Raw genomic sequence first — 27,652 nt, forward strand, 5'->3', positions numbered from 1 at the left:
TTAAGTTGTCGGCTTTATTTCAGTGAAATACAGTGAGGTTAACAGTGAGTCTAAGTGGAGGGGTTCTGGATTTCTGCGTTCACTTTTCTGAAGAAACAAAGTACAATTCTGCCATCAAGTGCACTCTGACCCACAGGAGAGCTGGGTGGGATTACACCTGGGGCTGGAAACCCTCACGGGATCAGAAAGCCTCCTTTCCCCTTTGGGGCAGCCGCTGGTTTCAAACTGCTGACCTGGGGGTGAGGAGCCCAGTGTGGAAGCCGCACAGAGGGCTCCAAAGGTAACCGAGAAAAGCAATAGGGAGACAAGGGCTCTGAGGACTGAACCTTGTAGAACTGACTCACATGTTGCAAATAGTTTAAAAACCTTCCTGGGACTAATCACTGAGCCCAAGGCCAGCTTACCACTGAGACAGCAGCTGCAGGAGTGAAGGCTAGGACCGTGCCCACTGACCCTGCCACCAGCCCCGTTTTTGCTGAGAAGGGAACCATTGCAGGAGTGGGACTGGTTTCACCTGGCCCACATGGGTCCAGAAGGGTAGCAATAGGGGTCATAACCCAATAGCCTTGCCAACGCGATGCTGCTGTTTCGGTGAGGTCGGAGAACCTGTCTGCCCTGCTTTGAGTGAGCAGAGGAAAGACTGGGCAGGGAGTCTGCAGGGCCTCCGATTCTGTTGGTGCCCAAAACGCCATGAGATCCAGAACCACTGGTCTTGGGTGGAGGTTCTCAACTTTTCCTGTGTGCCCTGTAACCAAGCGAATCCATGTGGCAGATACTCTCCGCCAGGCAGTGAGGTGCCCTGCTTTATTCCCAGTGTTGACAAAAGTCACTGATTTGCTTAACAGATGTTTCAAGAATGCAGAGTTTCTGGGGCAGATTAATTCTTGCCTCCGCATGAAGATAAGATGCATCTGAAGTCTACTTCTGAAAAAACCTGGAGTTCAGCACAATACTAATACCAGCCTATCTAGGTCACCTGGCCCTCCCACCTGGGAAAGGAAACAAAGCTCCCAGGAAAACAAGCTGTAATGAGCAGCTTGGCTTCGGGCTCCACTGTTTGTTTGTTTGAAACGTCAATGCTGGCCAACAGCCAGACTTACTTCACACAAGCTCCCTGGGGCATGGGGGTTGCATTTCCGGGAGAGGAAGTTAAGAAAGGGCTAGGATTGGCTTCCTTTGACACATCCCGTCCATAAGTGTAATGGTGTGCGTGGGGAAGGCACACAGGGCTAAACACCCTCCCCACCTTTGCAAATCCTTAAAAGAACCGACTTTTTCAGAATCCTTTCTTTTGCTTCCTGTCCTATTCTAGGCCATATATGACCAAGACATATACAGAGCACCCCCTCAGGGTGAAGTGAGGTACCACCCAGCTTCCCAGCCCTAAGTCGTGGGAAGTGTGTCCAGATTTTGGGGGGGGGGGGGGCGCACAGTCAGTGAATCCAATTAAGACATGAGTTGCCCTAGGAAGATAAGTCGTCTTGTTTCATAGGACAGGCGGGGCTAGGAGAGGCCCAGACCGGGGAGTATTATCAGAGCCAGAAGTATTAACCTGGAACAAACACTATTAGGGATTTAGGATGAAGGAAGCCTCATCTCCAACGGGGGCAATCTGGGGAAAGTGATCTTTCCTCGTCTGGGGGAGGGTTGCAGGGAAAGCACGCCCCGCAGGAGCAGGTGTCCCCGAAGCACAGGCTCTCCAGAGCACGACTGGGCCAACCCACCAGGGCTGGGCCAGGTGAGCCCCTGGCCTGGGTAAGAGGAGGACCAACAGGACAGGAGAATGGGCCTGCATGTGGCACGTGGCGGGGCTCAGTAAACACTGGGTTGGATCAGTGAACAGAGCTGCCCAGAGTGTTGTCTGGGGGCAGCAGGTGCCCAGCTTTCAGCCCACAGCCACCACCGCCGTCGCCTCCAAGTCCCTAGTGCTGCTGCCGTTACTGTGAAGGCCAGGAGGCCCGGCAGGGGCAGGTGGGGAAGAGCCACAGCCCAGCAGTCTGGGTGCAGTGTCAGACTCTGTCATTGTGCGACTGGAGGCTGGGAACCTACTGGTGCTGGCCAAGGACTGAATGCTGTTCTTCCCCTCGAGGGGGCTGGTGAGGAAGCATCGGCGGGGCTAATGTGGGGCGGGGGTGGGTCACATTTATTCCAAGTTTGGTACACCTCATATTCCGGGCCAGTGGGAGCCACCAAGTGATGTATGGTGATAGCGGGTGATCCCTGGGCTGTCTGTTCTGTCATAGGCCAGCTCGGCAGGATCACGGCGCCCCAGTGGGCCTCCTCAGGCTCTGAGGCCACACCTGCACCTGCAGACGCCAGGGCGGCTCCCCTCCAGAGCATCCAGTGTCCTGGCCCCGGCATGGGAACCCTGTGCCAACCAGTCGGTCTGACGCCAGGCAGGAGCTCCTGCAGCTGGAGTCAAGATGAGGGCTGAAAGGGGCCTCTGGTGGAGCACAGGGCTGGTCCAGGGCATGGCGTTTCAAGGCCGGCGGTCCTTCCGTCTGAGCTTGTGTCCCACCTGGGAGCCCCGCTGGGCGGCTTTCACCAGGCCTTTGAACTGACCCTGCAGCTTCACTTTCTTCCTGTGGGGACAAGGAAACGAGGGATCACAGTGTTCACGTGGAACAGGCTGCTGCCCCAATACCCACAGGCGAGCCGCTTCTGCGTGGCTTCCTGCTGGCCGGGCGGATCCACTCGGGATAGAAACTGCCAGTCCAACCCGGGCTCCCTTCTGTTTGGTGGTAGCTTCTCTTCAGCAGAGCGGGTTTAGTGACTAACAGTGTGTGAAGCACCACTCCCATTTGTGTGAGTTCCACAGCGCTCTGGTGGCATCGTGGTTACGTGTTGGACTACTACCCAGAAGGTCAGCAGTTCAAAACCACCAGCCACACAGAGAGAGAAAGACAAGGATTCCTACTCCCCTCATGAGGCCCCAGGGGTGGTTCGATCCTGACCTACAGGGTCACTTGGAGCCAGAATCGACTTGGTGGCAGGTGTTTTCTGTTGCTGGGTGAGTTCCAAAGCACACTGGGATACGCAGTCATGTGACCTTCACACTAGTGCCCTGACCCCCACCCCCAATTAATGAATGGCCAAAGAGCAGGAGCAACTCTGACTTCCCACTAGTGAGGGACTCTGGAGCGACCTCTGGTGACGGGAGAGCTGCCCTCGTTTCTAAGGTTGCCAGGCCCCGCCCCCGGAGCTAGCTGCTGGTGCTGGCTGCACAGCCACAGTGCCCCAGGGCTCCAGAAGTCGACATGGCCAGACACCGTGCTCCACAGCAGTGTGTGCTCACACCAGGAACATGCTAAGGAAGTCAGATGCATGCACCTCCCACCCTCATCTGTAAGGAACACGCACTCAAGCCAAAGAAAAACAGCAAGATCGCCAAGCAACCAAGTTGAGGCTTCTGTGAGCATGAGCCCCAACCCAGAGCCCCCACCCCCCGGCCTGCAGCACGCACCTGCGGTTCAGCTTGGTTCTGTTGAGGGGGATGTAGGCGTAGGGGTCCAGCCGACCCTTCTTCTTCATGTCACCCTTTGCTTTCTGTTACCCGACGAGAGAGGGTCAGCTAGGAGTGGCCTTCTTTCCCGGTTTCTCCCCACTGACCCCAACTGTGCCAGCCCCTTATCCTCCCCGTCATTCCTAGGCTGAGGTGGTGCCAAAGTTCTGGGAGGCAATTCCACAGAAGTGACAATGCTTCAAGTGCCAACCAGGCCTCAGTGCGCCTCTGCCCCCACCCTTTCTCAGTCAGCTCCACCCTGGAGCTCCTCTCCAGGAAGGTGACAGACATAGCAGGGCTGTGGGGCCGCCTCCTGACACCCTCTCCCCGACCCTCAGCCTTTACCTTGGCCTTGTACTCAGTCCCAGGCCTGGCTTTCTTGGCCAAAGGGCGATGGATGCCAGAGCCTCCAGCTAGAGGGAGAAGAGGGGCAGGGGTCAGGCAGAGGCAAGGTGAGGCGAGGCAGCCACCTCCTGCAGGCCCTGAGACCCGAGGAAGGTGGGGAGATAGTGAGCAGCTGAGGAGGTGGTGGGAGGGAAAGGCAGAAGGCGGCTCTGTGCCCACCAGCCAAGGGCAGAGACCGCCCGTGGAGGTCCACAGACTAGGTCCCAGCTCGGCCACACACCAGCTCAACCTCAGCCAAGTCTCGTAACTTGCTGGTCCTCTTCAGCCTTTGCAAGGTTCCCCTGCCCCCCTCCGCCCTCTGCATTCTACACCAGCACGGGGAGAAAGGCAGGTGGCTGTGAACACTCTGGACGATGCACTTAACATGACCAGACCAGTGCCACACAGCTCAGTAGCAGCCGGGCCGGGGCCTCCTGACTCCAGGTCTGGGCTCTGCTCCAAACCATCTCGCCTCGGAGCAGAGGCTGCAGGGGCTCTGGCCGGGGGAAGTGGGGCAGGAGGAGCGCTGAGGCTCTATGGCTAGGCCCCGGTGACAAGGGCCAGCAAGCCCTGAGAGAGACTGGAAGCTCACCTCGATACTGCGGGGGCGTCTCCAGCTCCTCGTCAGCAGCCTCCTGGCGCTGCTTAAGCTTCTGGTATTTTCTCTGTAGAGTCAAAAGACAGGAAATTAGTGACCAAGGGCATGTGGCCATCCGCACGAGTAACCACAGGAGAGGCAGCAGTCACCTGCGCTGGACATGAAATGAAAGGCCCTCTGGTGAGCACGCGACCCCCCAGTTGCAGCCAAAGAAATGAAGGCTCAGCGAGGGCAAGCTGACTGCTCTTGATCACACCAATCACGAGTCTCCACTGCAAGGCCTCAGCACGGAGCCCACCTCACACACCACTGCCTGCGTGTCACCTGTCTACTTTGCCTGCGTCACGGCGAGGAGGTCCCAGAACCCTGAGACAGCAGCCCCCCCACCCCACCCCCAGGCCCTTGTCTCACAAACAGCTCCTCTTCAGCCCCCATGAGCCACCCACTCACTGATCTTCCACCGAGTACCAGGCCCAGGGACACAGGTGACAGAGCTCCATGCCTGTGCTCCGGGGACATGCAGGCTGGTGGGAGACCCTGTGCTCTGGGGCAGCATTAAGGGGCCTCTTGCAAGCTAGTCTCCACAGTGAAAGTGCACAGCAGGGGACACATCCCTTTGTCCTGCTGCCAGTCCAACAGGAAGGGGGTAACGTTCTTGGCTCTGGAGATGGAAGACCTCCAGAGAGATGCTTTGTGCCTGTGCGGCACGTACCCTCAGCCGCCAGGGCGTGAGAGCTCTGCCGCCTCCTTCCTCCAGCTGGACTAGCAGTCAGTGCTGATGGCCACCACCAATTCCCACTGACCCACCACCCAGCACACCTGCACCGACAACCTGGGGCTGCCACCGGCACTCTGGACGCAGGGCAGCAGGACAGGAGTGTGGGAAAGGGACTTGGGTCTGAGGGACACCTCCCCAAACCCCAGCAGAATCACTCACACTCCGGACAGTCACATCTTCCATCAGGTCAGCTACCTCCTCTTCCTCACCTGGAAGGAGGGACCAGAGGGAGGCCTGTGAGCATGTAGGTAGCCCACTTGCTGTCCCGCAGCCTATCCTGCCCGTGTCTTGCGCCTTCCCAGGAGGACTGCTTCACCTTCCTCCTGGCAAACCTGACCCCTCCTCCCCCGCTGCCACGGGCTTCGCAACCCTAGGAAATTGCACTCAAACCAAAGATGTCTAACAGCAGCATGTGACAGGCAAAGGCTGAGGATGGGGCGCCCAGGAATGGGAATGAGGCCCAAAGGGTAGGGGGCTGGAGGGAGGCTCCAAAGGACTTGAGCAGGGACCGTCTGGAGAGACAGAAGGAGGGAGGGTGTTCTTGGCAGCAGGAATGCATGGACAAGGGGAAGCAAGGAGCCTAAAAAAGGGGTGAGAACAGAGCCAGGGGCTCACTGACACTGCCTGAGACCCGGAACTAGGTCCGTGCTGAGTGCTGAAACCGGGGCACAGAGAGGTGAAATCACTGCACTGAGCTGCACGTCTGGGAGGCAGACGCGGGCCCCACACCCAGCTCCCAAGTCCAAATGGCTCCCTAGCTATGCCTCCAACTAACAGGAATTCACACAAGAGCTGCCCTCCTGCTGTGAAGATGGGTGGGCTAGGCACGTGAGGGCACTCGGAGCAGAAGACAGGGAAGAAGGCAGCTGTCTGCTGGAGAGCCTGGGCTTCAAGATGAACCAGGGCGCTGGAGGCTCTGTCCGAGTCCAGCTCTTCCTGCTGCTAAGTGACCCTCAGGGTCTGTAACTCTTGTCAGGAGCAAAAAGCCTCATCTTCCTCCCACGGAGCAGCCGGTGGTTTCGAACTGCTGACCTTGTAGACTGTAACCCAACTTGAAAGAGATGCAAATCAAAATAGTGAGGTGTCCTCTCACCTCAGCAATAATAGAAATGATTGAAAAGCGAAAGGAAACCACACGTGGGTGAGGACTCGAGTGGGCAGGCTGGGCCTCGCACCCACTGCTGGTAGGATGACAAAATGTCACTGTGGGAGGCCCCTTCCTTAAGCAATCAGAAACCGGGAGCTCGGGGGATCCAGCTGTCCCTTGACGAGCTAGCTAGGCTGAGCAGTGGGACCGACCCGTAACGAGACTCAGTACGTGCTCATACGTTATTCACAGCACCGAAAAGGCGCCCATCGATGGAAGAAGAACAAGCTATCCTACACGGCCCCAAGCGGGGTGCAGTGGTTACACACAGGGCACCAGCGGCTCTGTGGGAGAAGAGTGGGGGCTTTGCGTCCTGTAAGCAGTCAGTCTCTGGACCACTCTGGGGCGGGTGCTAGGCCATGCTCAAGGATGAGGATCAGTCCATGAATGCTTCATCACGTCGGGGAACCTGGGGATGCCACACTGCGGGAAGTCACTCGGTCCCAAAGGGCGAGATGAGCACGAGAGCACCACGAACACAGGGAGTCCTGAAAAGGTGGTGCCTCAAAAGCACGCACGTGCTTGACGGGTACCAGGATGGGTGGGGCAGCATGCATGGCAACTCCTCAGCGGGCACACCGTGACCCAGGCACAGGGAGGCACTGCGGGGTGAGCCAGGGCCGAAGAAGCACGCCGTGACCACAAGTCCCCTCGCAGCCGCAGGGCAACACAGTCAGTCACTGACGAGCGAGGACGCACGGAGACGTGGGGACGGATAAAGCACCTTTCTACACCTGTATTTGCAAGAGCATCCAGGTACAGTTCTGCGAGCAAAGTCCTGGGGCTCACAGATGAAGCACCTCAGGCACTTTTGCGTGGGAACAAGGCCCACTCCCCGGGACCACCTCGCAGCCCAACCACAGCCAGGTCTACAAGTGAGCAGCAGCCCCTGGGGGACAAACAGATCCCTCCGATCAATGAGAGCAGACCAAAGGGGCAGCATCTGCCCGGATCACGGTTCAAGAGTCAAAAGGGCACAGGAGAGATGGGCGGAGGGAGGCAGGGGTCCCTGGAGGAAGTGCCATCACGCCGAGGGCTCGGGAGCCAGTGCCCTGAAGCAGAATGAGCGTCAATCGCTCAACGGGACACCACGGTGCTTTGCAGTCAACTCCCACCCAAAGCAGAGTGAAATGCCCAAGAACCACTAAGAAGGGAGGGTGGAGAGAGAGGAGACTCCGGAGCAGTGAGCCCATCACACAGGGCAACGAGGGAAACCCCGTCTGGGGGTCAGTCTGGTTGGACGACCCCATGGTTGTAACATAAGACTTGTCAGTGTGCGAGGAACTCACACCAAGCTTGAGGAAGTTATCTTAGAAACTTCTGTTTCCACTTTACTTGCCCAACAAATGGTTGCAGGCTCGCGAAAGAATGAATGAATGCATGCATGCATGCATGCAGGCCTGGCCCGGGAGCAAGCGAAAGAGAGAGAAAATATGAATGAATGAATGAATGCAGGTCTTGCCTGGGAGCAAGCGGGTGATTAAGAGAGATGAATGAACAAACGAATGCACGCAGGCCTGGCCCGGGACAGACAGGCAGGTGGCCCTACCCTTCGTGCCCTCCTCTTCCTCCATCTGGTCTCCGTCGTCATCTTCCTCGTGGATGATCAGTCGGCCGTCGGCACTGATCTTGAAGCCGTGGTCCTTCTTCTTGCCCCGGCCTGGTCCGGGCTGTGTGGCTGGGGTGGCAGAGTGTGGGGTGAGGGGTGGCGGGCATGACCCACAGTCCAGTGGTGTGCCCCAAACCACCCTGGATGGCAGAGGGGCAGGGGTCCGCTGCTCCCCCGGGAACCTGGATCAGGTCAGGCCTGTTCGCAGAGGCAGCAGGTGGCACTTCCTGCTTACCTAGGACACGCTGGGCCACCTTGGGGTCCAAGAAGTTGAGCGGCTCATCCCCACCACCCTCTTTCAGCCACGCCCGGCTCCTCTGCCGAGCCAGCTTCCGCTGCTCCTTGCCCCGGCTCCTTTCCGGCTTCTCCTCCTCCTCGTCTTCCTCCGAGTCGGCCAGAATGTCCTCAATGCTGAGGACAGAGCCCAGAGTCAGGGGGTGCCCTTCAGGGTAAGGACAGCCAGGCCCCATCTTTGTACGCTGCAGGGGGCAGGCCCACTGTGGGTCTCACCTGTCGCCTTTGCCCTGGGCGGGCTCCTCCTCCTCCTCCTCTTCCTCCTCCATGGCAGCCTGGCTCAGGGAGCGGTGCCGCTTGGCCCGGGCCTCGGCTTTGCGGATGTTGACCAGGACTTTGTGGTACTCCTCTGGCAGCAGCCCCTTCACGAGCTCAAACCTGAGGGGACGAGGAAGGGCAGTGAGGGGCTCTGCCTTTAGCCTCACCCAGCCCGGGACCTCCTCCCAGGGCCCCTCGCAGGCTGGGTGCACAGACCCGAACTTGCGGATGAACTTGGTGAACAGGTTCCTGAGCTTCGTGCGGAAGTGCCGCCGCATGTCGTCCGAGAGCTTCCCGATGGCATCCATCTGCAGGCAGAGCGCGGTCTCAGCACGGCCCTACCAGGGCGGCCAGCGTGGGGTAGCCACATGTCCACCTCAGTGCCCCTTCACAACACCAGCCCTGACCACTCCACCTACGCCACATCTTCCAGATTTGCCGTGAGCGACCTCATGGGTGCTTTCCACAGCCCCGTGAGTAGACGCTGCTCCTACCCCTAAGTTACAGATGAGGAGGCCGAGCACAGAGGGCACGTGGCCAGTGGCCGAAGCGGCAGGGGCAGGGGCAGGAGTGCGGGCTTGGGCGTCCCCTCCCCTCTGGTTTGGCTGCTCTCCAGCCTCCGCCCTGCCTGCTTTGGGCCACACAGGTAACGGCCACCACCTGTAGCAGATCCTTTACCCGCAGTGTCTCCTGGGCAGGCTGGGGGGCAGGGTCTCAGCCCGGCTAGAAAGGGGACGCTGGGGTTTGGAGGGCAGTCCTGGCTTGCTGAAGCCTGATGTCCCCACCCCCAGAAGGTCAGCAAGGACCAGACTTGTCTGCAGCCCGAGTGGGGACATGTCTAATGGAGTTGCCTGGATCCAGGACAGTAAAGGCAAGACAAATCAAGACATGACGGGCCCCCGAGACTTATGTTCTGTTGTCTGTGGCCTCTGGCTCCCCTAGAGGGACGGGGACGACACCGGGAGCAATCTGGACACCGGGACCTTCCTGGCCTCACTGGGCCCCGTCCCCAGGCTCCCCATCACCTCTGGCTGCACAGGCTGTGTGTGGCTGAGACACTGGCAGGGCCGGGCTGCAGCTTCGTGGGCTGCAGGGGCACTCACCACCAGCTGCACGTGCTTGGCCAGGTGCGCCCCGTCCATGACAGCCACCACCACCTTGACGAAGCCTAGCGCGGACTTGACGACGTCGCGGGTGCGGGAGGCCAAGAGCAGGCAAACGCTCTCCAGCAGCTGTGCCACCAGGCGGGTGCCCAGCCGCTCTGTGGAGGGGAGGGGGCCGCCGTCAGCCTCTGCCCCTGCCAGGCCTCCTCCCGTGCCTGGCTCTCCTCACTCTCCACTGAGCAAGAAGAGGCTTTGGCCCTTCGACCTCCCCCTGGTGATGGGGGGCTGAGACTCTGTTGCATTCTGTACACACATCAAGACTTCATGGTCGGGACAAAAGAAACTTGCTCCAAGTCTCACAGGGTTGCCCAGAGGGGACAGGGCTGGGCTGGGCTGGGGAGGCCACTGCGGGCAGGAGGGCAAAGCCCGGGGCAGCAGGTACCCTTCCCCCTCCCTTCTGTGGTCTGTTTCCTGTGCCAGAGGCTCCCCTAGCCCCACCTTCTGGGCAGTTTCTCACCCAGAGGGCTTGTGGGGCTCCGAGAAGGAAGCATTTACCTTTAAACTCAAAAAGCAGGTGGGTCAGAGCCAAGATGGTGCAGCTGACCGTGGTCACTGGGCCCACGAGGCCAGGGTAGATCAGGACTAAGAAGCGCTGCAGGGCTGCTGTGGTGGGGGGGGGGGGGGGCAGAGACTGGGGCTGAGGCACACAGGGACCAGGCTGCCTGCACCGTCCTGGGCCTTGGCCAGCCCCTGGGCCGTGCACAGTGTCCATCTCGTCCATCCCCGTCCCCCAGGCCTCACCTTCCTGATTCTCGCCAAACCGAAGGAAGGCGTGGCCCATCTCCACCAGCAGGGCGAAGGCGTTCTTCCGTGCCCCCACCGACACCTCCTTGGTGCACAGGATGACCTGCCCACACAGGCCAGTGAGCGCACCTGCCTCCACAGAAAGAAGCCCACCTCCCCACCCTCAACCTCGCCCCGAGCTGCCCACTGCCATAGGCCCCACTGCTTGGGGCTGCAGGGGCGCAGGGAGGGGCTCCGCTCCACACCCCTCACCTCTGGAATCAGCGCAGCCATGAAGTCCTCGTGTTCTCCAGAGAGTTGCTTCACAATGTGGATGAGGCACTTCAGGCGGGGCTGCGGGGCGGGGGTCAACACTCAGGACCCTGGGGTGCCCGCCCCTCCCCCACAACCCCATGGGGCCACCCCAAGCCTCACCCTCTTGGCAGGGGAGGCCGTGGTGCGCAGGGAGTCCAGGAGCGTCTTCTTCAGGTCATCCAGGTGGCTCTGTACAAATTGGGTGCACGGGCCCTGGGGGCTGGCGCATACCTCCTCCAGCACGCGGTAGGCCTTCTTCTGCACCCCATGCTCCTTGCTCTGGGAGAGGGTGTGGTGGTCAGTGCGGTCAGGGTGGCCAGTCACACCTGGGGAGGCCTTCTCAGAGCACCCAGCACCACTGTGATGGTGACCGTGGCTTGGGGGCTCCGAGAAGAACCTGGCTCTGCTCCTGAGGCCTGGGCAGCGAGGAACTCACTCCTGTGCCAGGCACGGGGACCACCCACCACTGCACATGCCACGCCCACACAGAATGGGTGCTCCGGCTTCTGCAGCAGCTACTCTTCCTGGCCGGAACCCTCTAATCGCTCCTTCCTCCTCTGCCTACCTTGCAACCGGGCCTTTCCGCATTGCCCTGGGGGCCCCTGGCCCTGCCCTGATCCCTCAGTGCGGGTCTGCACAGTACCCACTGACTGTCCTCCAACCCCGGGCACCTCTGCCGAGGTTGGGCAGGTGGACCCAGGGTGAGGGGCCCCGTGGAGCTGTGCAGGCATGGTGGTGGGCCACAGTGGGCAGGGGGGAATGTTCTGAGCAGAGGCAGGACGGGGAGGGTTAGGAGCAGCTGCTCTGGGGCTGCCGGCGAGGAGCCTTGGTGGGCGAGGCCTCAGCTCCGCTGCATTACTTTGGCACACGGGCCGTGGCGGGGGAAGCCCCTCCAGGAGAATGCAGCAGCAGAGGGTGCAGTCAGTAAGGGAGGCCCGGCTCCCCTCCAGGGTCTCTGGAGGGCTCACCTCCAGGTAGGGCCGGATAGTGGAGTACAGCTTGCTAATTGCAGCTTCGTCAGCATGAGGAGCCAGGGCCACCACCAGGTCCAGGACAGACAGCCTGCAGGGGAGCGGGCAGGTGCTGTCAGCTGGGGTGGCCCTGCCTCTGAGGTCTGCAGCCTTCTGGGGGCAGGGGCAGTGGGCAAGAAGCAGGGTGAGGGGACAGAAGCCCGGAGAAGCAGGCTTGGGATAGAGCTCAGAATGTACTGGGCACCATCCGCGGTGCTTGGCACATGTTTTCTCCAATTGCCATGGCAACCCTGTGAGCCAGCGGCTGTCGGGCCCATCTTACAGAATCAGACCCTGAGGTGGAGAGGGCAAGTAGCTTGTCACACGGCCTGCAGGTGGGGCTGGGACATGAACCTAGGCGGCATGTCACGTCTCCAGGAAAAGAAACCCCTCAGGCCCCGTGGTAGAACTAGGCCACTCAGGCTGGAAAGATTCCCCCGAGTCTGTCCAGAAAGAAGCCACAGGTGCTCCCCCCACCCCTGCCTGGGCTGCCCAGCTCAGCAGGGAGCTCTGAGCAGCACGGTACCTGGTGAAGTCAGAGCTCGCAGGGTCGAGCACCTTCTCGCTGGCTTTCTCCACGAAGCCATTCACCAACTGGGGGTGGGAAAGCGGAAGATCTGGAACAGGCCCGAGCAGCCCCACCCTTCCCTCCATGGACATTCATCCAGAAGCCTCCAGCCCAGCCCAAGCCACGACCACTGGGATGCAACCTGCTGCTGTCTGAATGGCAAACCCCAAGCTAGCCCAGGTGGAAAGGGTCTCACCTTTCCGACATGCTCAACCCTGGGCCCGAGAGCATGTGTCCACACCCCGGAATGCTCACCTGGGGCTCGGTTATGGTAAGGTATGTTTTGATGGTTTCCAGCATGACCCGGCGAGGGGCTGGTGTGTCTCCGGTGGCAACGGGCTGTCCGTACAGGTTGAAAAGGATTGGCAGGAAGTTCTTGGCAAAGCGGCTCACTTCGGCACGGTCGGCCGCTGGTAGCAAGATGGAAGTTTGTAGGAGAGGGGCAGCAGCTGGCCCCGCAGGGGCCGAGAGAGACAGAGGGCTGGGCACTGAGAACCTCCACAGCCCCTGCCAGCCGAGTGCCAGCCCCCCTTAACACCTAATCCAGTTAGTCCACAGCACTGGCCTGCACAGGGACTAAGACCAGAGCTGGTGGTTGGTTTGCAGCCCCTGCAAACCCCTTGGTCCTCTAAACACTGAGTGCGATGGACTACCTCCTGTGGCCCCGGCTGGCCTGTGCCGCAGCCAAGCAGGGTGGCCCGCCATCCCTGTCGCCCCCAAGCCCACACGTACCTGCCTCACAGCCCTTCGTAATGAGGGTGCGCAGGGCCTGGCACACCGTGACCCTCAGGTCAGGGCGCTCGCTAATGGCCGTGCCCAGCGTCCTAGCCAGCCCTTTAAAGGCGGTGGCCACGTCCGTGGGCCTCGTGCAGAAGCCGGGCAGGAAGGTCCAGATCTGGGGCGGAAGGCGATGGTCAGGGAAGGGACGAAGCCCAGCACACCGTGGCAGCTGCCCCCCGCCCCCCTCACACTGCACCCACGGGGGCCATACCTGCCACTGGAGCGTGTCGTAGATCTTGGACTCCACTGTGCTGCCCGCCTGGGCCAGCTCCATTGCTGGAATGTGAGACAAGGACACAGCATGACCCAGGACCCCCTCCTGGCCAGTGACGTCACTCTGATCAAAACCCAAAGCCTGCTGGTGAGGGTGGGACCACCGGTGACTTCTGTTCCATAATAAATGAACACGTAACGGGTGCCCCAAACAAACCCACAGCCGCCGAGTCCATTCCGACTCACAGCGGCCTTACAGGACACGCAGAACTGCCCCTGTGGGTTCCTGAGACTTCACATCTTTACAGCAGCCGCTAACCTCATGTTCCGCCCATGGAGCATGGGTCTGAACCCCGGACCTGGTGGTGGGCAGCTCAAGGTGCATCCCACTCCGCCACCAGAACTCCTCTGCTAACTCACAGTCGGTGCATAATCTTTACCTTCGGAAAATCCCACAGGGGCACACACAAGCTAACGGGGGCTCCTCTGCATGGTCTTTGACACACATACACCCACACCCACCCACACACCCCCTCTCTCCCCCCCACTCTCTCTCTTAAAAACAGAAGGGCATGTCATCAATTTCCTAAGTTTGTCCAGAGGGAAAACCACATGTGTCCGTCCAGTCTGGTAAGAAGATGATGGTATTTTAACACAGAGCAAAATGAGACGCATTAAAGAAAACCCAGTCTTCATTTTCTCAGCGAGCTGTGGGAGGGAGTTCAGTATGCTTCCTGTGTCCCACCCAGTCAGGAACAGGGGTGGTCCTGTCCTCCCTGGGCCCCATCGCACGCACGGGAGGCTGCCCACCCCAGGCACTGTGCTGCTGAACAGCCAATAGAGGGCAGTGGCGCCCTCCCTGAACAGAACTTGAAAACTCCCTGCCTGGGTTGAGTCAGGCCAGCACAGAGACCACCAAAATTACCGAGGGACTGCCGACCTCTACCCTGGCCCAGGGATACACACACATGTGCATGTGTGTCGTCTAAGTGTACTGACGTGTGAAGAGTCTTCCAAACGTTTGTGGAAATGCAATTTCGTCAGGAACTGTCTGAAGCTCCCTCTTATCACACACACATACGCCTGCACATATGTACAATACATGATACATGCATGTGTATGCAGATATACACACGTGCAGATACACATACACACATGAACATTTAGATACGTACACGTGCATACATGTAAGTAAACAGACATATTACACAAACTGAAAGATATCTATTCCAAGAGCTCTCATGGGGCAAAGGGGGCAGGCGTGTTCGTGACCCAGGGTGAGGAACAAGGCCCCAGTGGAAGCTCCAGACTGAGCTGCCAATGCGCCACGGGGCAGGGGAGGCCCCGGAGAAGCCCCGTACCTTTGCTTTTCAGGGTGTTCGCCAGGGGCAGGAAGTAGGTGGTGAAAAAGCCAAGCCGGGTCTCCCGGACGTGGTCCCGGATGACGGGCAGTAGCCAGCTCCGTGGGAAATCCAGGGTCTCTCTGGGAGGGGTGGGGGAAGAGGAAGCAGTAAGGAGTGAGGCCAAAGGCGCCCTGGGAGGACTCTGCAGGGGCCTGTACAGAAGCCCTTCAGGGCCACACTTACTCAGAGCCGCCGATCTCCAGAGGCACGGCCTGCAGCACCACCTCAGGGCCCATGCTGCTCACAGCGGCCCCCACGGCCTGATCCAGCGCGGCCGAGTGGGGGAAGTGCGGGGACAGGCGCAGATCGCACAGGGACTGGAGGCACTGGAGCAGAGAGGGGAGGCAGACCACGAGCTGTCAGGGCCACTGACAGGGTGAGGCTCCAGGATGCTGAGGTCTGGGGGGCAGGCGGGTGGACGGACCAGCTAAGGCTACAAACTGACAGGTCCCGGTCTTTGGGGCCCCACCTCTAAATGACCCGGGGACAGGGGTTGTTCTGGGGACATGAGTCAGCCACAACCAACAATCAGACTCATGAGATTTTATTAACATGTCTAGACTTCCGGCTACCTTGGAAACAGGGAGTCTGCAAAGGCAAGGGCAGCCCACAGGTGACCCTGAGCAAACCCACAGGGACAGCCCACAGGACGATGGTGAGCAAACCCACAAGGACAGCCCACAGGTGACCCTGAGCAAACCCACAAGGACAGCCCACGGGATGATGGTGAGCAAACCCAAAAGGATAGCCCATCGGGTGACTGTGTGCAAACCCACGAGCACCGAGGAGCTGGCCCTCTGTGCTCACTTCTGACCCGGGCTCACTTCTGACCCCGCTGGGCTATGGCACTGGCAGGCCTCTCAGAGGAGCCCCGTCCCGCCTTCTCCCAGGGAGCAGATGGGATCTGCTTGGGGCCCTGCTTCTCTTGGGGCTGCTGAGGCCACTTCAGCTCCCTGTGACCCCACAGCAGAACTACCCCTCTCCTGAGGTCTCCTGGGAGTGGATCACTGGCTCTCGCTCAGAGCTACCGCGCAGGTTCAAACTGTCAACATGCTGGGTAAAAGCCAGGCACTTCCCCACTGTGCCAGAGGGCTCAAGAGGCTGGGGCCTGAGGCTGGTGAAAAACCAGCAACAGCATGGGCTCACAACAGGGCACTAAGACAGTGAAGGAGGAAGACAGGGTGTGAACGGGGCGGGTCATGCCAGCTTGCCGGCAGTTCCAGAACCAGGAGGCAGGTGGGGACGGAGGATGCAGCCTCCTGCCTGCTCCCCTTCCTCCCGCCTCGGTCCATTTGCCTTCCTTGGTGCTCTCTTGGGGGGCAGTGGGGAGGGGTGGCGCTAGGTGTACCTCTAATAAGAGACCTGCCGCAATCCTCCAGGAGCCCACTGCCCAATCTCCAGGGGAACCCTGGACACAGCCCAAGGGTCATGTGGTCCCCAGCCCGCACCTCACCTTCTTCATCACAGGATGGGCCTGCCGCCCGCATGCCTGGAAGAAGACGCTCAGCAGCTGCAGCACGGAGCCCCAGGCTGCGTGGAACTTGTACGTCAGGCCTTCCTCCACGGCCCTGCAAGGGAGAGGGAGAACGTCGGGGCTGCACTCCCAGTGCGCCAGAGCTCCAGGACCCCAGAAAAGGGCAAGGGGGAAAACGAGCAGCCGCACAGCACACACCCAGCTCGCACACCTGAGAGGGACGCCACCCTTGTCCTTGCCTGTTTCACCTTCAGCTGGGACACTGGCTTAGAAAGCTGGAGAAACCTGCCAGGACCGCTGGGCCAGTGGCCAAACTAGCAGACTAGACATTCGTGCGTGGCCCACAGGGAGGGACTCTGGGCAGCACTGCACACGCCGCTCTCACCTGAACATCTTGGCGACATACTGGGCAGGTGCTGGGGCCGAGGTGGTCACGGAGCCGATGGCGGCCATGTGCGGAGCAACACATTCCATGAGGATCTCCTGCAGGGACAAGGCACAGACAGGCTGGCCACTCCCAGTGCCACCCACCCCTGCCCAGGCCACTGCAAGGCTCATCCCCCGCCACCCCTGAAACCGGAGCGCCTCCCAGGACCCAGCTCAGGGCGGCAGGGGGTGGTGGCAGGGCTGGGGAGCTAGGAGGGGGCAGTACCTTGAGGCTCTGGGTGGCCGCGGCCACCACCTGCGAGTATGGGGAAAGGAGGCAGGTCATCGCGGTTACGAAAAGGCGAGGGAGGTGGCCCAGCCCCAGGTCCCGCTGCAGCCTGCCAGGACAAAGGGCTTCTGTGAGGGCTGGCCTGCGCTACCCAGACGGCCACCGCTGACCCGCAACAACCCCTGCAGGGCACGTGCGGCCGGGCCAGTCATAACCACACCTGCTGAGAAAGCCGGGCAGGGGCCAGAGAAGGAGCGGGAACGCGTGGCTTCCTTCGCACCCACCAGGCCGACCCTCACCCCCACTTTCCAAGGCAACCAAGGTAAGGTTCTCAAACACCTTCCAGAGCGTGATCCATACAGCAGCTCCCGTTTGCCCAGCCCACACACACGTGCCACGCGATGATCTGACACCGAGTCACCAAAACCGTGCGACAACCCGGGGGGGTAAAGTGCCGTCACCACCGCCACGTTGTAGCCACGGGTCACGGGCTCAGGGCTCACCCCGGGCAGCGTGGCCCCTGCTTCTCTCGGAGCTCGTGGAGACCAAGCAACACCTGGCGCCCACGGAGGGGAAAGGCCGGCGTTCACCAACCAGGGTCTTAAGGAAGGCGGTGCGCCAGGCGGCTGCTAACCCCAAGTTTGAGCCCGCCAGTCCTGCTCAGAAGGAAGACGAGACTCTCCCGCCCTGTGCAGACCCACCCGGTGGTTCTGCTGTCCCTGGCTTGCCCTGCGCTGGGAGTGCCTGTAGAGCGGCGGGCTACATGTGGCGTGGCGCTCCTGATTCACCCTACCACGTGCTGACAAGAGGATGTGGACAGCAGGACAGCGGGTCAGAAGGATGAGCCTCCCGGCCGTTTACCAGCCCCTCTGGAGGGAAGGCAGCCCAGGGGAGGGAGACAAGGGTGGGCCCCACGCCTGGCTTAGCACCCACCCAACAACCTGCATGACTAGTTGACTGGCAGGGCCTAGATGTTAGTTGATGAGAAGAGCATAAGGCCTTCCTGAGGGACGCTGCTGGTGCGGCGGTCACGCCTAAAGGTGCCAACATAGCATAAAGCCTGGCCGTCCAAACCCAGGCGGTGGTGATACAGAAGGGCCTGGTGGTCTGTTCTCCTAATGACGGCGGCCCAGCAAACACTCCGGGATGGCTCCACCCTGCCCTCCAAACGCCATCACGAGCCAGAATCGACTCGGCGGCACCAAACTCGAGCTTCTTCACAAGGAGATTGTGCTCGGCGGGGCTCAGCAGCAGGTGCAGCGCACTGAACGGGGCCCGGTTCACAGAAGGCCAGGCAGAGGGCAGAGCGGAACCACAGCTCGGTGGAGCCAGAGGGGCTTTGGAGACCATCGATCCAGCCACACGAGCAGGCAGGGAGGCAATCAGGCCTGGCGGAGACGGCAGGCGTCCCCATATCCTGCCTCACGCCTCACAGAAAGAGACCGGAGCCGGTTGTCCTTGTGTGCCTCGGGGGAGACATGTGACCAGCCCTTGGGGAGCTGAACCACACCTCTCAGCTTCTGGCCCAGGTCTGTCCCACCCCTCCTTCCAGGCACCTACGCCCACGTGGCACCTACCGGACCAGGTTGATGTGGGCTTTCTCCATGACCTTCAGCCAGGCCAGGAGGGGCTGCAAGTCGTTCTCGCTGGGGACGTAGTCATACAAGGCCTGGGGGAGGAGTGACAGTGACCCTGGATCCAAGCCCTCCAGGCTCCACCCACCCTTGCCCAGCCCTGAGCCCGCAAGCCCCTTTTGAGTCTGACGGTAGTCGCCGCCTCCGAGAAAACCCACGGGCACAAATGCCCATTTTCTAAACAAGTTGGGGGTGTCTACGCCATCCATGGACAGAGGGAGGGGTCTGTCAGTTAACCCCATGAAACCATGGTTAACATTTAAATGACCCCCACCGCCCCCAGGGCCAAGTGAGGCGCCTGAAGCCAGAGGAGAGTCAGGTCCCTGATGGGATCTCTGTGGCCTGTCCCCCGTCTGCTTGCCCAGCTGCTGATGACCTCCCACGAGACAGCCCAGCCCATCCTCTCTTCGCCCCACTAGCACAGTGGGGTGCCTGTCCCCAGCCCCTATCAGGCCTCACCGTGATGATCTGGGCATTGAGCTCTGCCGGCAGGGTCCCTGGGCCAGGCCTGGCATGGAAGAGGCTGTGAAAGGCCTGCATGGCACAGGCAGTCACCAGCTGGACAGGAGGACACAACACAGCCTTAGAGAGGACAGGCCACATTCACGCGGGTTCCCCTCACCTGGGCGCCCACTGAGAAAATTCTGATCACTTCAGACAAAGCCAGGGGAGGAACAGGAAGTTCCAGATGTGGCGGTGAGCCACCGAGGGCGCTGTGCGAGGAGCAGGCAGCACCCTCATGCTCCCCTGGGCATGTGCGTGTCCCCCCACTGAGAGAAGTGTCTGGAAGGAGGGCCAGCACGTTCCTGTACCATTTATCGGAGGACAATGGACTTGGAGGGAAAACAAGGCTTGTATTTTGAAATGGCGTCCTCCCTCTTTAAACAGCATCGTTATTTATAGAATAAAAAAGTCTAGCTGTTTGAGCAAACACGACGGGAGAGTCACGAAGATAAGCTGAACCACGCGGTTGCCGTCAGGTGGCTGGGGTGCCGGAGTCGCAGTGCCGCCGGGGTGTCCTGGGCTGGTTTTGCACACAGACAAGCGCCTGACCATGGCAGTCCCAGGGCCCCTGGACACTGCTCCAAACAAAAGCAGTGCCATCGAGGCCACTCCAGTGGCTCAGAGACCCCTGTGGCTTTCCGAGACGGAAACTCTTCACGGGAGCAGAAACCACATCGTTTTCCCAAAGACCACTGGTGAGGGCAAACTGTTGGCCTGGCGTTAGCAGCGCGCTGCGTAACTCACTACGCCACCGGGTGGCAGGGCTCAGAAGACTGTTTTAACCATCTTTAAGGCTGCTCTATTGACTCATTAGTAAGTAGATAAAAATAAAAGAACACCAAAAAATGTAAGTAAGTGAAAACCCATGGAGCGAGAGTCACTGTGTGGCCCTGGCTGGAGGTGAGCTGGCAGATAGGAGGTGGCTCTCGAGGGCCTGCAGCCTCTCTGCCTCCTTCTGAGCAGATCTCCCTCCAAGGCCAGCTTCCACGGTCACCAGACCTGATGGGCAGGTTGTCCTGAGATGGGGCTGGGAGACCTCTGGCCCTGCTGGATGACCCGGCAGCTGCCCCAGCGCCATGCTGTGGCCTGAGGTCTGGAGGGAAAACCCCCCACCCCTACCCTAGCTCTGGGGCCCGAGCTCACCACATGGCTCAAGGTCATGACCCTGAGAAACGTCTCACTGCAGCTCTTGACCAGGCTCTCTGGGAAGCTGGCCATCAGGTCCTTGAGCAGCGTCAGCATATGCAGCGTGGTGGTGGCCTCCTTGGAGCCTGGCAGAGAGGGCAGTGCTGACCTTGGCCCACTCTCATGACAGCCCCTGTCCTCCTGGCCGGCCATGCTGGTCACTGCCTACCATGTCCCCCAGCCCCACCTCCCTGCCCTCGGTCTGGCTTCCCACCTCCGGACTTCTCAATCTCCTGGATGCAGAACTTGGCAGTGGAAACAGCGGCGGGATGATGGGCAGGGGCCTTCTCCCCAAACATGAACTCGCTGCCCTTGAGCACCATGCACACACCATGCTGGGCTGCCTTCCGGACCTGAGGGGCAGGCAGGGAGAGAGGTCAGGGCCGGTCAGGACCCCTTACCTCACACCCAGTGCCGTCCTGAGGGCGGGCCTGTACATGGGTGTGAAAGCCTGCCCTGCAGAGCACGGCAAGCCCTGGGGTTGAGGCTGACCCGGCCCCCCAGCCCCCACCCCTCTGTTCCTCGCGAGGCTGCCAATGTAGCCCTGCCCCCGGATTGGAGCAGACCACGCACAGGCCAATGGGGAGACAGATGGGAAGAAACTCCGGAAGCGAAAGGGCTTCATACAGAAGGAAGCAAAGGCTGCTGGTGCGTTTTACGGGCATTCTGCGCCCCCAATTGTGATGAGACCCTGTGTCCAGGGAGTCTATCGGGGACATCGCCCTGCTGGCATGGCTGCTTGGGGCCTGTTCTCCCACCACACTTATCCCTGGGGCGGATGCACACTAGTGCGGAGTGAGAACCCACTCAATAGGGGTGGGTGGTAAAGCGGGTTGCGCCCTTCATGGGCACCAAGGAATCACATGGCGACACTGGCACCTGCAGGACTCTTTCTCCTGTGTGGAGATGCTGGTGGAATTGAGCTTTGGACCTTGTTAGGTTAAGGAGCCTGAGGCATAGCCCTGACTAGGGCTGGATGAGCCCAGTGCCCCAAGCCCTACATCTCGGGAGGAGAGAGTGGGGGCCGCCGGTGCTGGGAGTCCCACCAGAGCCCTGTCCCACAGGGAGACATTATCACGCACCCCACTTTCGTCCGGAGACTAAGGCTACACACAGCACAGAACAGGCAGTAACCCCAGGATCCACCAGTGAGACCCCCAAGGCCCACAGATCAGTGTCTGACCCCTGCAGGAGAGGCCATGTCGCAGGAGGATGGGTGAGCAGCCGAAAGGGTGGGTGCTTCCTGAGGGACTATTCTCATCAACAGTGAGTCTCAGAACCCGCAGGGGCAGTTCTGCCCTGCCTTCCAGGGTCGTCAGGGGTCAGAATGGGCGCGAAGGCAGTGAGTTGGCATGCAGTTTGTACTGTCCCAGGCAGTGCTCCAAGCGCCTTCAGGGAGACCTCACTCGGCCTGCGAGATCTTAGCAAACGAGGCCTAGGAAGCAGAGCTGGGGCGAAGCCAGCACTCAGAGCCCCAGCTCCAACCCCCGCTCAGGAGCCGGCACCAGCACGGCTGATGGGGCTGGGCTGAAGGGGGTGCTCTGGGCCCCACAGGCCCACCTTGGGCTTGGCATGCACGGTGAAGCTCAGCAGCCCGTGGAACACCTGCAGGGTCACCGGGTAGCTCCAGGACTCCAGGTTCTGCTTCCGCAGCAGGGTGGCCAGGCAGGAGAGGACCTGGAGGAAGACAGACACTGTCCCTCAGCTCAGGAGGGACAGGAGAAGCGGTTCTCACCAACTCTAGAAAGTCTCAAATGGCTCCGTCTGTGGGTCCTGGGAGCACCCAGGCTTTAGTCAACCAGGTGGGGGTGACGACAAAGGTGACCCACCCATCGGAGGGCGGAGGTGGAGCTGCCGGGGCTGGCCTGGGCTGACAGGATGTCCATGAAGGCTTTGGAGGTGTCGGAGAACTTCTTCATGAGGACCGGGCTGGGCACGCTGTGGGGAGAGAGCGCAGAGGGTCAGCGGCCTGGGGATGCCCGGTATGGGAGGGGGACAAGGAGGCATGGCTGGCCCCGCCCCTCAGCCGGGGAGCAACACAGACAGGACAGAGGCGCACGTTTTTGCCACCCAATTCAGTGCGTGTTCCCGTCACAGCCCAGGTCCTCCACTCCCTCGTTGTCTCCACCACGCACATCCACCTCACCCACAAGACGGCCCCAAGCCCACAGCCATCCTCTCCCTGGGCTACGGATCTCCAGAGAGGCTGTGACAACCTTCCAAGCCCTTTCCTCCTGCCCCACTTAGGACACCACGCCCCCTACACCCCCTCTCCGTGGCCCGGCATCTCCAGCTGCCCCAGAGCCTGGTGCCGCAGACTGCCACCTGAGACCAGAGCCTCCTTTCTTAGCCCTGACTCTGCTCATCCCTCCACCGCGACCTGGGCCTGCACGCACCGCTTGAGGACAAGGTTCAGCAGGTAAGCCACGGCTGCCAGAGACTCGGGGGACTCCACCGCCTCCATCGTTGTCATCTGTGGGGTGGATTGGGGGTGGTGTGAGAGGCAAACGGGGAAGGGGGCAGGGAAACCACCTGCCCACCACTGGCTCCGCTGCTGACATGTGGTGTGACTTGGGGTATCTTCCTCTGCCCCAGTTTGTGAGGTGGAATAGCAACATCTGTTACATGGTTATCCAACTGGGACCCACCTTCTAGGCTGTGAGGTCTCTCTGAAGGGCAGGTGACATGCAAGGGCTTGGAGCACTGCATGGGGCAGGGCAAACCACCCGACTCACTGCCGTCAGGCCCATGCTGACCCCTGGTGACCCTGGAACTGGAAGGCAGGGTCGAACTGCCCTGTGGGTTTCCAAGACGGTCACTCTTGAGGGGAATAGAAAGCCTCCCTTGGAATGGCAGGTGGTTTCCAACTTCTGACCCCCAATGCGTACCCGCTATGCCACCAGGGATCCAGACCCCAGAGGGCTAGCGTATCTACTGTGTCATTCTACAGCAGAGCTTGGTGAACGTTTTCTGTGAAGGGTCAATTCATCCACACCCCGGGTCTGTGGGCCGCACACAGTCCTTCATGCACACAGCTCCTGGGGAATGTATGTGCTGAAGCAAGCTTCCTAACATGCGGAAACCCCTCTTGGCTCTCTGGCCACACAAAGGTGGCCCCTGGGTCAGATCTGGCCCAAAGCTGCCAGCCACTGCTCCAGAGCAGCGGCTCTCAAACATTTTCCGTCTTCAGTATGAGGGAGGCCCCTTCCCAGTGTGCTGTATGTGGGTGGTGGCTATTGGCATTTGCCAAAAAAAAAAAAAAAAAAATTAAAACTGAGGCCGTTTTTTAATGCACAGGACCCAATCCCACACTAAAAACGTCATCAGGCACCAAGTAACTTTGGAAAACTTCCACTGTGCGTGTACAGAAGAGCTCCGGAGAGAGGTGTGTGGTCTTCTTATAGCAATGGCTACCCACCCCACTCACAAAAACAACAAACAAATACAAAGGGTCCTGGGAAGCCCTGCGATCTCTGGACCACACTACACTGTAAGCCCTCTTTTCCAGAGAATATTTTGGATCAAACTCTGTGTCCTAGATCAAAAGACAAAAAACAGAGCAAAAGATCTCTATTAAAAAAAAAAGATTTCTGTTTTCCAAGAACCTTGTGGCCCATACCACAGTCCCAGCAGCCACCTGAGAATGACTGCTGGGCCCCCACCTGTTGGAGGCTGTCTTTCTCGATGCTAGGGGCCCCCTCCAAGTTGACTTTTTCTCTCTGTTCCGACCACTCACCACCTAGCTGCACCCACCCACTCACCAGAGCTGCGAAGTACTCGGTCTCTGTCTCCTTCCCTCCCTGGGAGCGGATCACCTCGGTGACGGCAGCCAGGACAGCACAGATCTGCAGAGGACGGAGACGACACCGATGACGCCTGCTAGACCTAAAGACGCCCGCGGCGTCTCCATGAGCGACCCTCCTGAGAAAGCCCGCAGCGTCAGGCTGCAGGGCCGAGCAAACAGAAGACTCGCAACACGTCTGGGAGTTCCACCTCTAGGGTGCTGTCTCAGAGAACTGCGTGCACAGGGCTGCAAACACCATGCCCAAATAATAATAATGTATACATTATCAAGGGCTCAGAGGGAGGGGAAATGAGGAGCTGATGCCAAGGGCTTAAGTGGAGAGCAAACATTTTCAGGATGAGGGCAAGGAATGTACACATGTACTTGACACGATTGGCTGCTCACGGCAGCAACCAACCTGGAAAGATCAAATGGCCTCACAGGGGTTTCGTCAAGTATTCTGTTCCACTCAGCAGATTCCAAGTCATAACAGCAACCTTACAGGACGGAACAGAAGGAACTGCCCCAGAGTTTCCAAGGCTGCCATTGTTCAACAAGTCTCTCTTGGAAGAAGTATGGTCAGAGTGCTCCATAGAGGCAAGGATGCCAGACTGTGTGTCTCACGAACTTGGCAGAGACCAGTCCCGATGGAAAGACATCATGCTTGGTCAAGTAGAGGGGCAGCGGAAAACAGGGGGGCCCTCAAGGAGCTAGACTGACACAGTGGCTGCAGATGGCCCCTGGACGGGGCAGTGCTTCGTTCTGTTGTGTGTAAGGTCGCTATGGGTTGGAGCTGGCCTAACTGTACCTAGAAACAGTAGCAACGGCTCTAGGAGAGCAGACACCTCTCTGGTGGAGTGGCGGGGGTGGGGGGGAAAACCACCAACCTTTCGGTGAACAGTGACTGTTCTGGTGGAGGACAGCACCTTCAAACCAAACGCACTGCCAGCGAGTCGATTCTGACTGCTAGCGACTCTAGTCAGGGTTTCCAAGATGGTTCATCTTCATTTTAAAACAAATACTCAATTCGGTTCTTGAGAAAACATCTACCCAGGACACTGTGCGCCAGTGAATCTACTTGTTCAACTGTAGTTTTTAATGAAAGCTCATCCAAATAAATATAACGCAAACCCGTCCAATAAATTTAGCATCTAGATCTGGACATATACATGCTGGATGTTGAATGAAGCCTTACGGTAGGGTAATAAAAACGGTATACTGTTTCTCTCCTAATATTTAGATACTGATGTCAAATTTTTTGTGTCTATTTTTATATATCAGTCAATGAGATGAGATAGATTATCTAAATAACTTTTCCTGGTTTCTTTTGGCTTTCCCCCTGCCCCAGGTGGATAGGAGATCAAGTAAAATGACCTACCTGGCTCATCTCACAAGTCTCAGGGCAGCACTGAGCTGGGAGGACAAGGTGCTCATGGGGATTACCTTTGCCTGAAGAGTCAACTCTAGAGAGTGACTTTCCCATTTTATTGTCACCTCTTTAGGACCACTGAGGATCTTGACATGTTCATTTGAGAAATTTTCAATATATATAAAACAAACACTCTATATACAGGGTCTCTGAGTGGGAATTGACTCGGTGGTGAATTCTGTTTTGCTTTCTATGGTACATATATATATATAAACAAGTACAATTTAAAAGACGTCAAAATCCTATAAAACGCGTCATTGAGTTCTGGGTCAAAAACAAACACGCAAACCTACTGTTACTGAATCAATTCTCACTCACGGCCACCCTACAGGCAGAGCAGAACGACCCCTGTGTATTTTTTCTGTGAATGTCAATCTTTACCAGAGTCGGCAGCCTCATCTTTCTCCTGCGGAGCAGCTGGTGGTTTCAAACAGCTGGCCGGGCAGTCAGCAGCCCAGCTCACCACCCACTACGCCACCAGGGCTCCGCTTGAGGTCTCGCCAGAAACTTCCTTTGTAACCGCTGTCACTCAGCACCAGTTAACTTGGGAAACATCTCTTGGGGGAAGGAAAATGTATCATGATGATACTCCATGGAAAGGAGTCCTGCTGAGATAAACCCTTACACTCAAGAACTCTATACTTCAGTGGGGGGAAGCTGTTCTTAGAAAAAGCAGGAAAATCAATTATTTTTTTAAAAAGAAAAAGCAGAAAGTGAGAGCTGCCCGGGTGTGTTGTGTGGCATGGAATAGATTCTACATGTCCCTACATGTTTGCGAAAAATCCTGGTGGACCAAAGTCCTGAAGAGTGGAGCAAATGGACCTAGGTGGGTCTGAACGGCAGACCGCTCAGTTAACAGCTGAATGCTTAACTGCTACAGGCCAGCCTTCCTGGAGCTAACAAGGGAGTGACAGCGGGTGGGAAACATGACACATCATCCAGGAATACCCCACAGCATTCCAGGCCGAGCTGGAGGGCCAGAAAAAGCACCAGTCGGTCAGCCCGCTCTGCGCTTCCACCCCTGGCCCCTACCTCCTTGTGGGCCGCAGAGTTGGACTCCCAGAAGCGCTGCACTTTGCTGAAGGTGACGTTCGTGCAGTCGGAGAGGCCGCTCAGGAAGGTGCCCGAGGACTTCTCGGTGACGGCCAGCTCCCCGTCTTCCATGGCCGTCTCCGGGGCTTCGTCTCTGCCCACGCGCAGCGACCCGGACTGCAGCTCATTATGCAGCTTCAGGGCATCAACGGTCAGGTGACTCTTTCCTGAGAAGCCAAGGCAGCGGCCTGTCAGGGCCCAAGTCCACCCCTTCCTCCATCAGGCCAGGAGACCAGCCAAGGCGGGGGTCCAAACCCCAAACCCGACGCGCTCATCAGCCCAGAGGGCGTCCGAAACGCAGACAAGCAAAGGGAAAGGGGCTCAGGGGGAAACGTGCCGCCCCGGCGCCCACGGCACGAGCGCCCCTTGCACTCCCAGCGCCTGGGAGGAAGGGTGGGCCTTCCCACCGGGCTCCAGGTCCGACCTCGTACGAAGCCGGGACTGCGACCCTTGAAGGGGCGCCACTCCCCTGGGCTGCAGGCCCCGAGCCCCGTCTCCCACTGCCGGCGCCCGGCCCCAGGCCCGCTACCTGAGGGCTGGCTGAAGAAGCGGCTGCGGGCCGCCTGGCGGTGCTGGCAGGTGGCGGGGTTGCTGTCGCTGCTGTGGCCCTTCTTCCAGCGCTTCAGCTTAGCCGAGACGCCGGACCGCAGTTTCCCCGAGCGCCCCATGGCGCCCCGGCCGTCACCGAGAGCGCGCCGAGCGAAGACCGGCTTCCCGCGACGTGCGAACGCGTACGGCACCCACGTGGGGCCCCGGTCCCGCTCCACTTCCGTTTCCTCTGACGTAACTTCCGGTCTCGTGGTTCGTTGCTATGACAACAGCAAGCAACATCCGGTTTGGGGTCCGCCAGGTTCTTGCGTGGGAGACGCTGGAAAGAAACCCGACTGGGCTGGAATCTGTCTCTTATTTAAGTAGGAGAACCTGTGGGGCTCCTTCTCCAGGGCCCCGTTCTTACAGGATTGCAGGAGCGAGCCTGGCGATACTGGAGTTCCTCTGAAGGGTTTTTTTAAAGCACTTTCATATTATTTTGAAAATCTAATTTCAAAAGGTAAGCATAGGCTAACCCTCTCCAGACATGGAAAGTGACCATTTACTCAGCTTGAATGACACAACCTTGCTGGCTGCCAGTGAAGATTGACGCTCTTGCTGA

The 27,652-nt window shown here is 59.2% G+C and overlaps 1 protein-coding gene across 1 annotated transcript; it reads right to left on the reverse strand.

Moving 5' to 3' along the window:
* Positions 1-27,272, reverse strand: RRP12 (ribosomal RNA processing 12 homolog). Its single transcript, XM_075534990.1, has 34 exons — positions 27,032-27,272; positions 26,443-26,669; positions 23,959-24,042; positions 22,594-22,670; positions 22,027-22,135; positions 21,758-21,874; positions 20,412-20,550; positions 20,156-20,283; positions 18,968-19,066; positions 18,452-18,543; positions 16,872-16,983; positions 16,605-16,702; positions 16,199-16,313; positions 14,929-15,071; positions 14,704-14,825; positions 13,341-13,405; positions 13,082-13,244; positions 12,605-12,759; positions 12,308-12,375; positions 11,740-11,833; positions 10,892-11,050; positions 10,730-10,810; positions 10,475-10,580; positions 10,229-10,336; positions 9,674-9,831; positions 8,787-8,878; positions 8,529-8,690; positions 8,254-8,429; positions 7,959-8,087; positions 5,422-5,471; positions 4,479-4,551; positions 3,848-3,915; positions 3,464-3,546; positions 1-2,582 (listed from the first exon to the last, which is right to left on the reverse strand). The coding sequence occupies exons 1-34, from the start codon at positions 27,168-27,170 to the stop codon at positions 2,480-2,482; spliced, it is 3,894 nt and encodes a 1,297-aa protein (XP_075391105.1). The 5' UTR covers positions 27,171-27,272; the 3' UTR covers positions 1-2,479.
* Between the last annotated feature and the right edge of the window lie 380 nt (positions 27,273-27,652).

Source organism: Tenrec ecaudatus, chromosome 16, assembly GCF_050624435.1.
Source record: "Tenrec ecaudatus isolate mTenEca1 chromosome 16, mTenEca1.hap1, whole genome shotgun sequence".
Taxonomy (NCBI): Eukaryota; Metazoa; Chordata; class Mammalia; order Afrosoricida; family Tenrecidae; genus Tenrec; species Tenrec ecaudatus.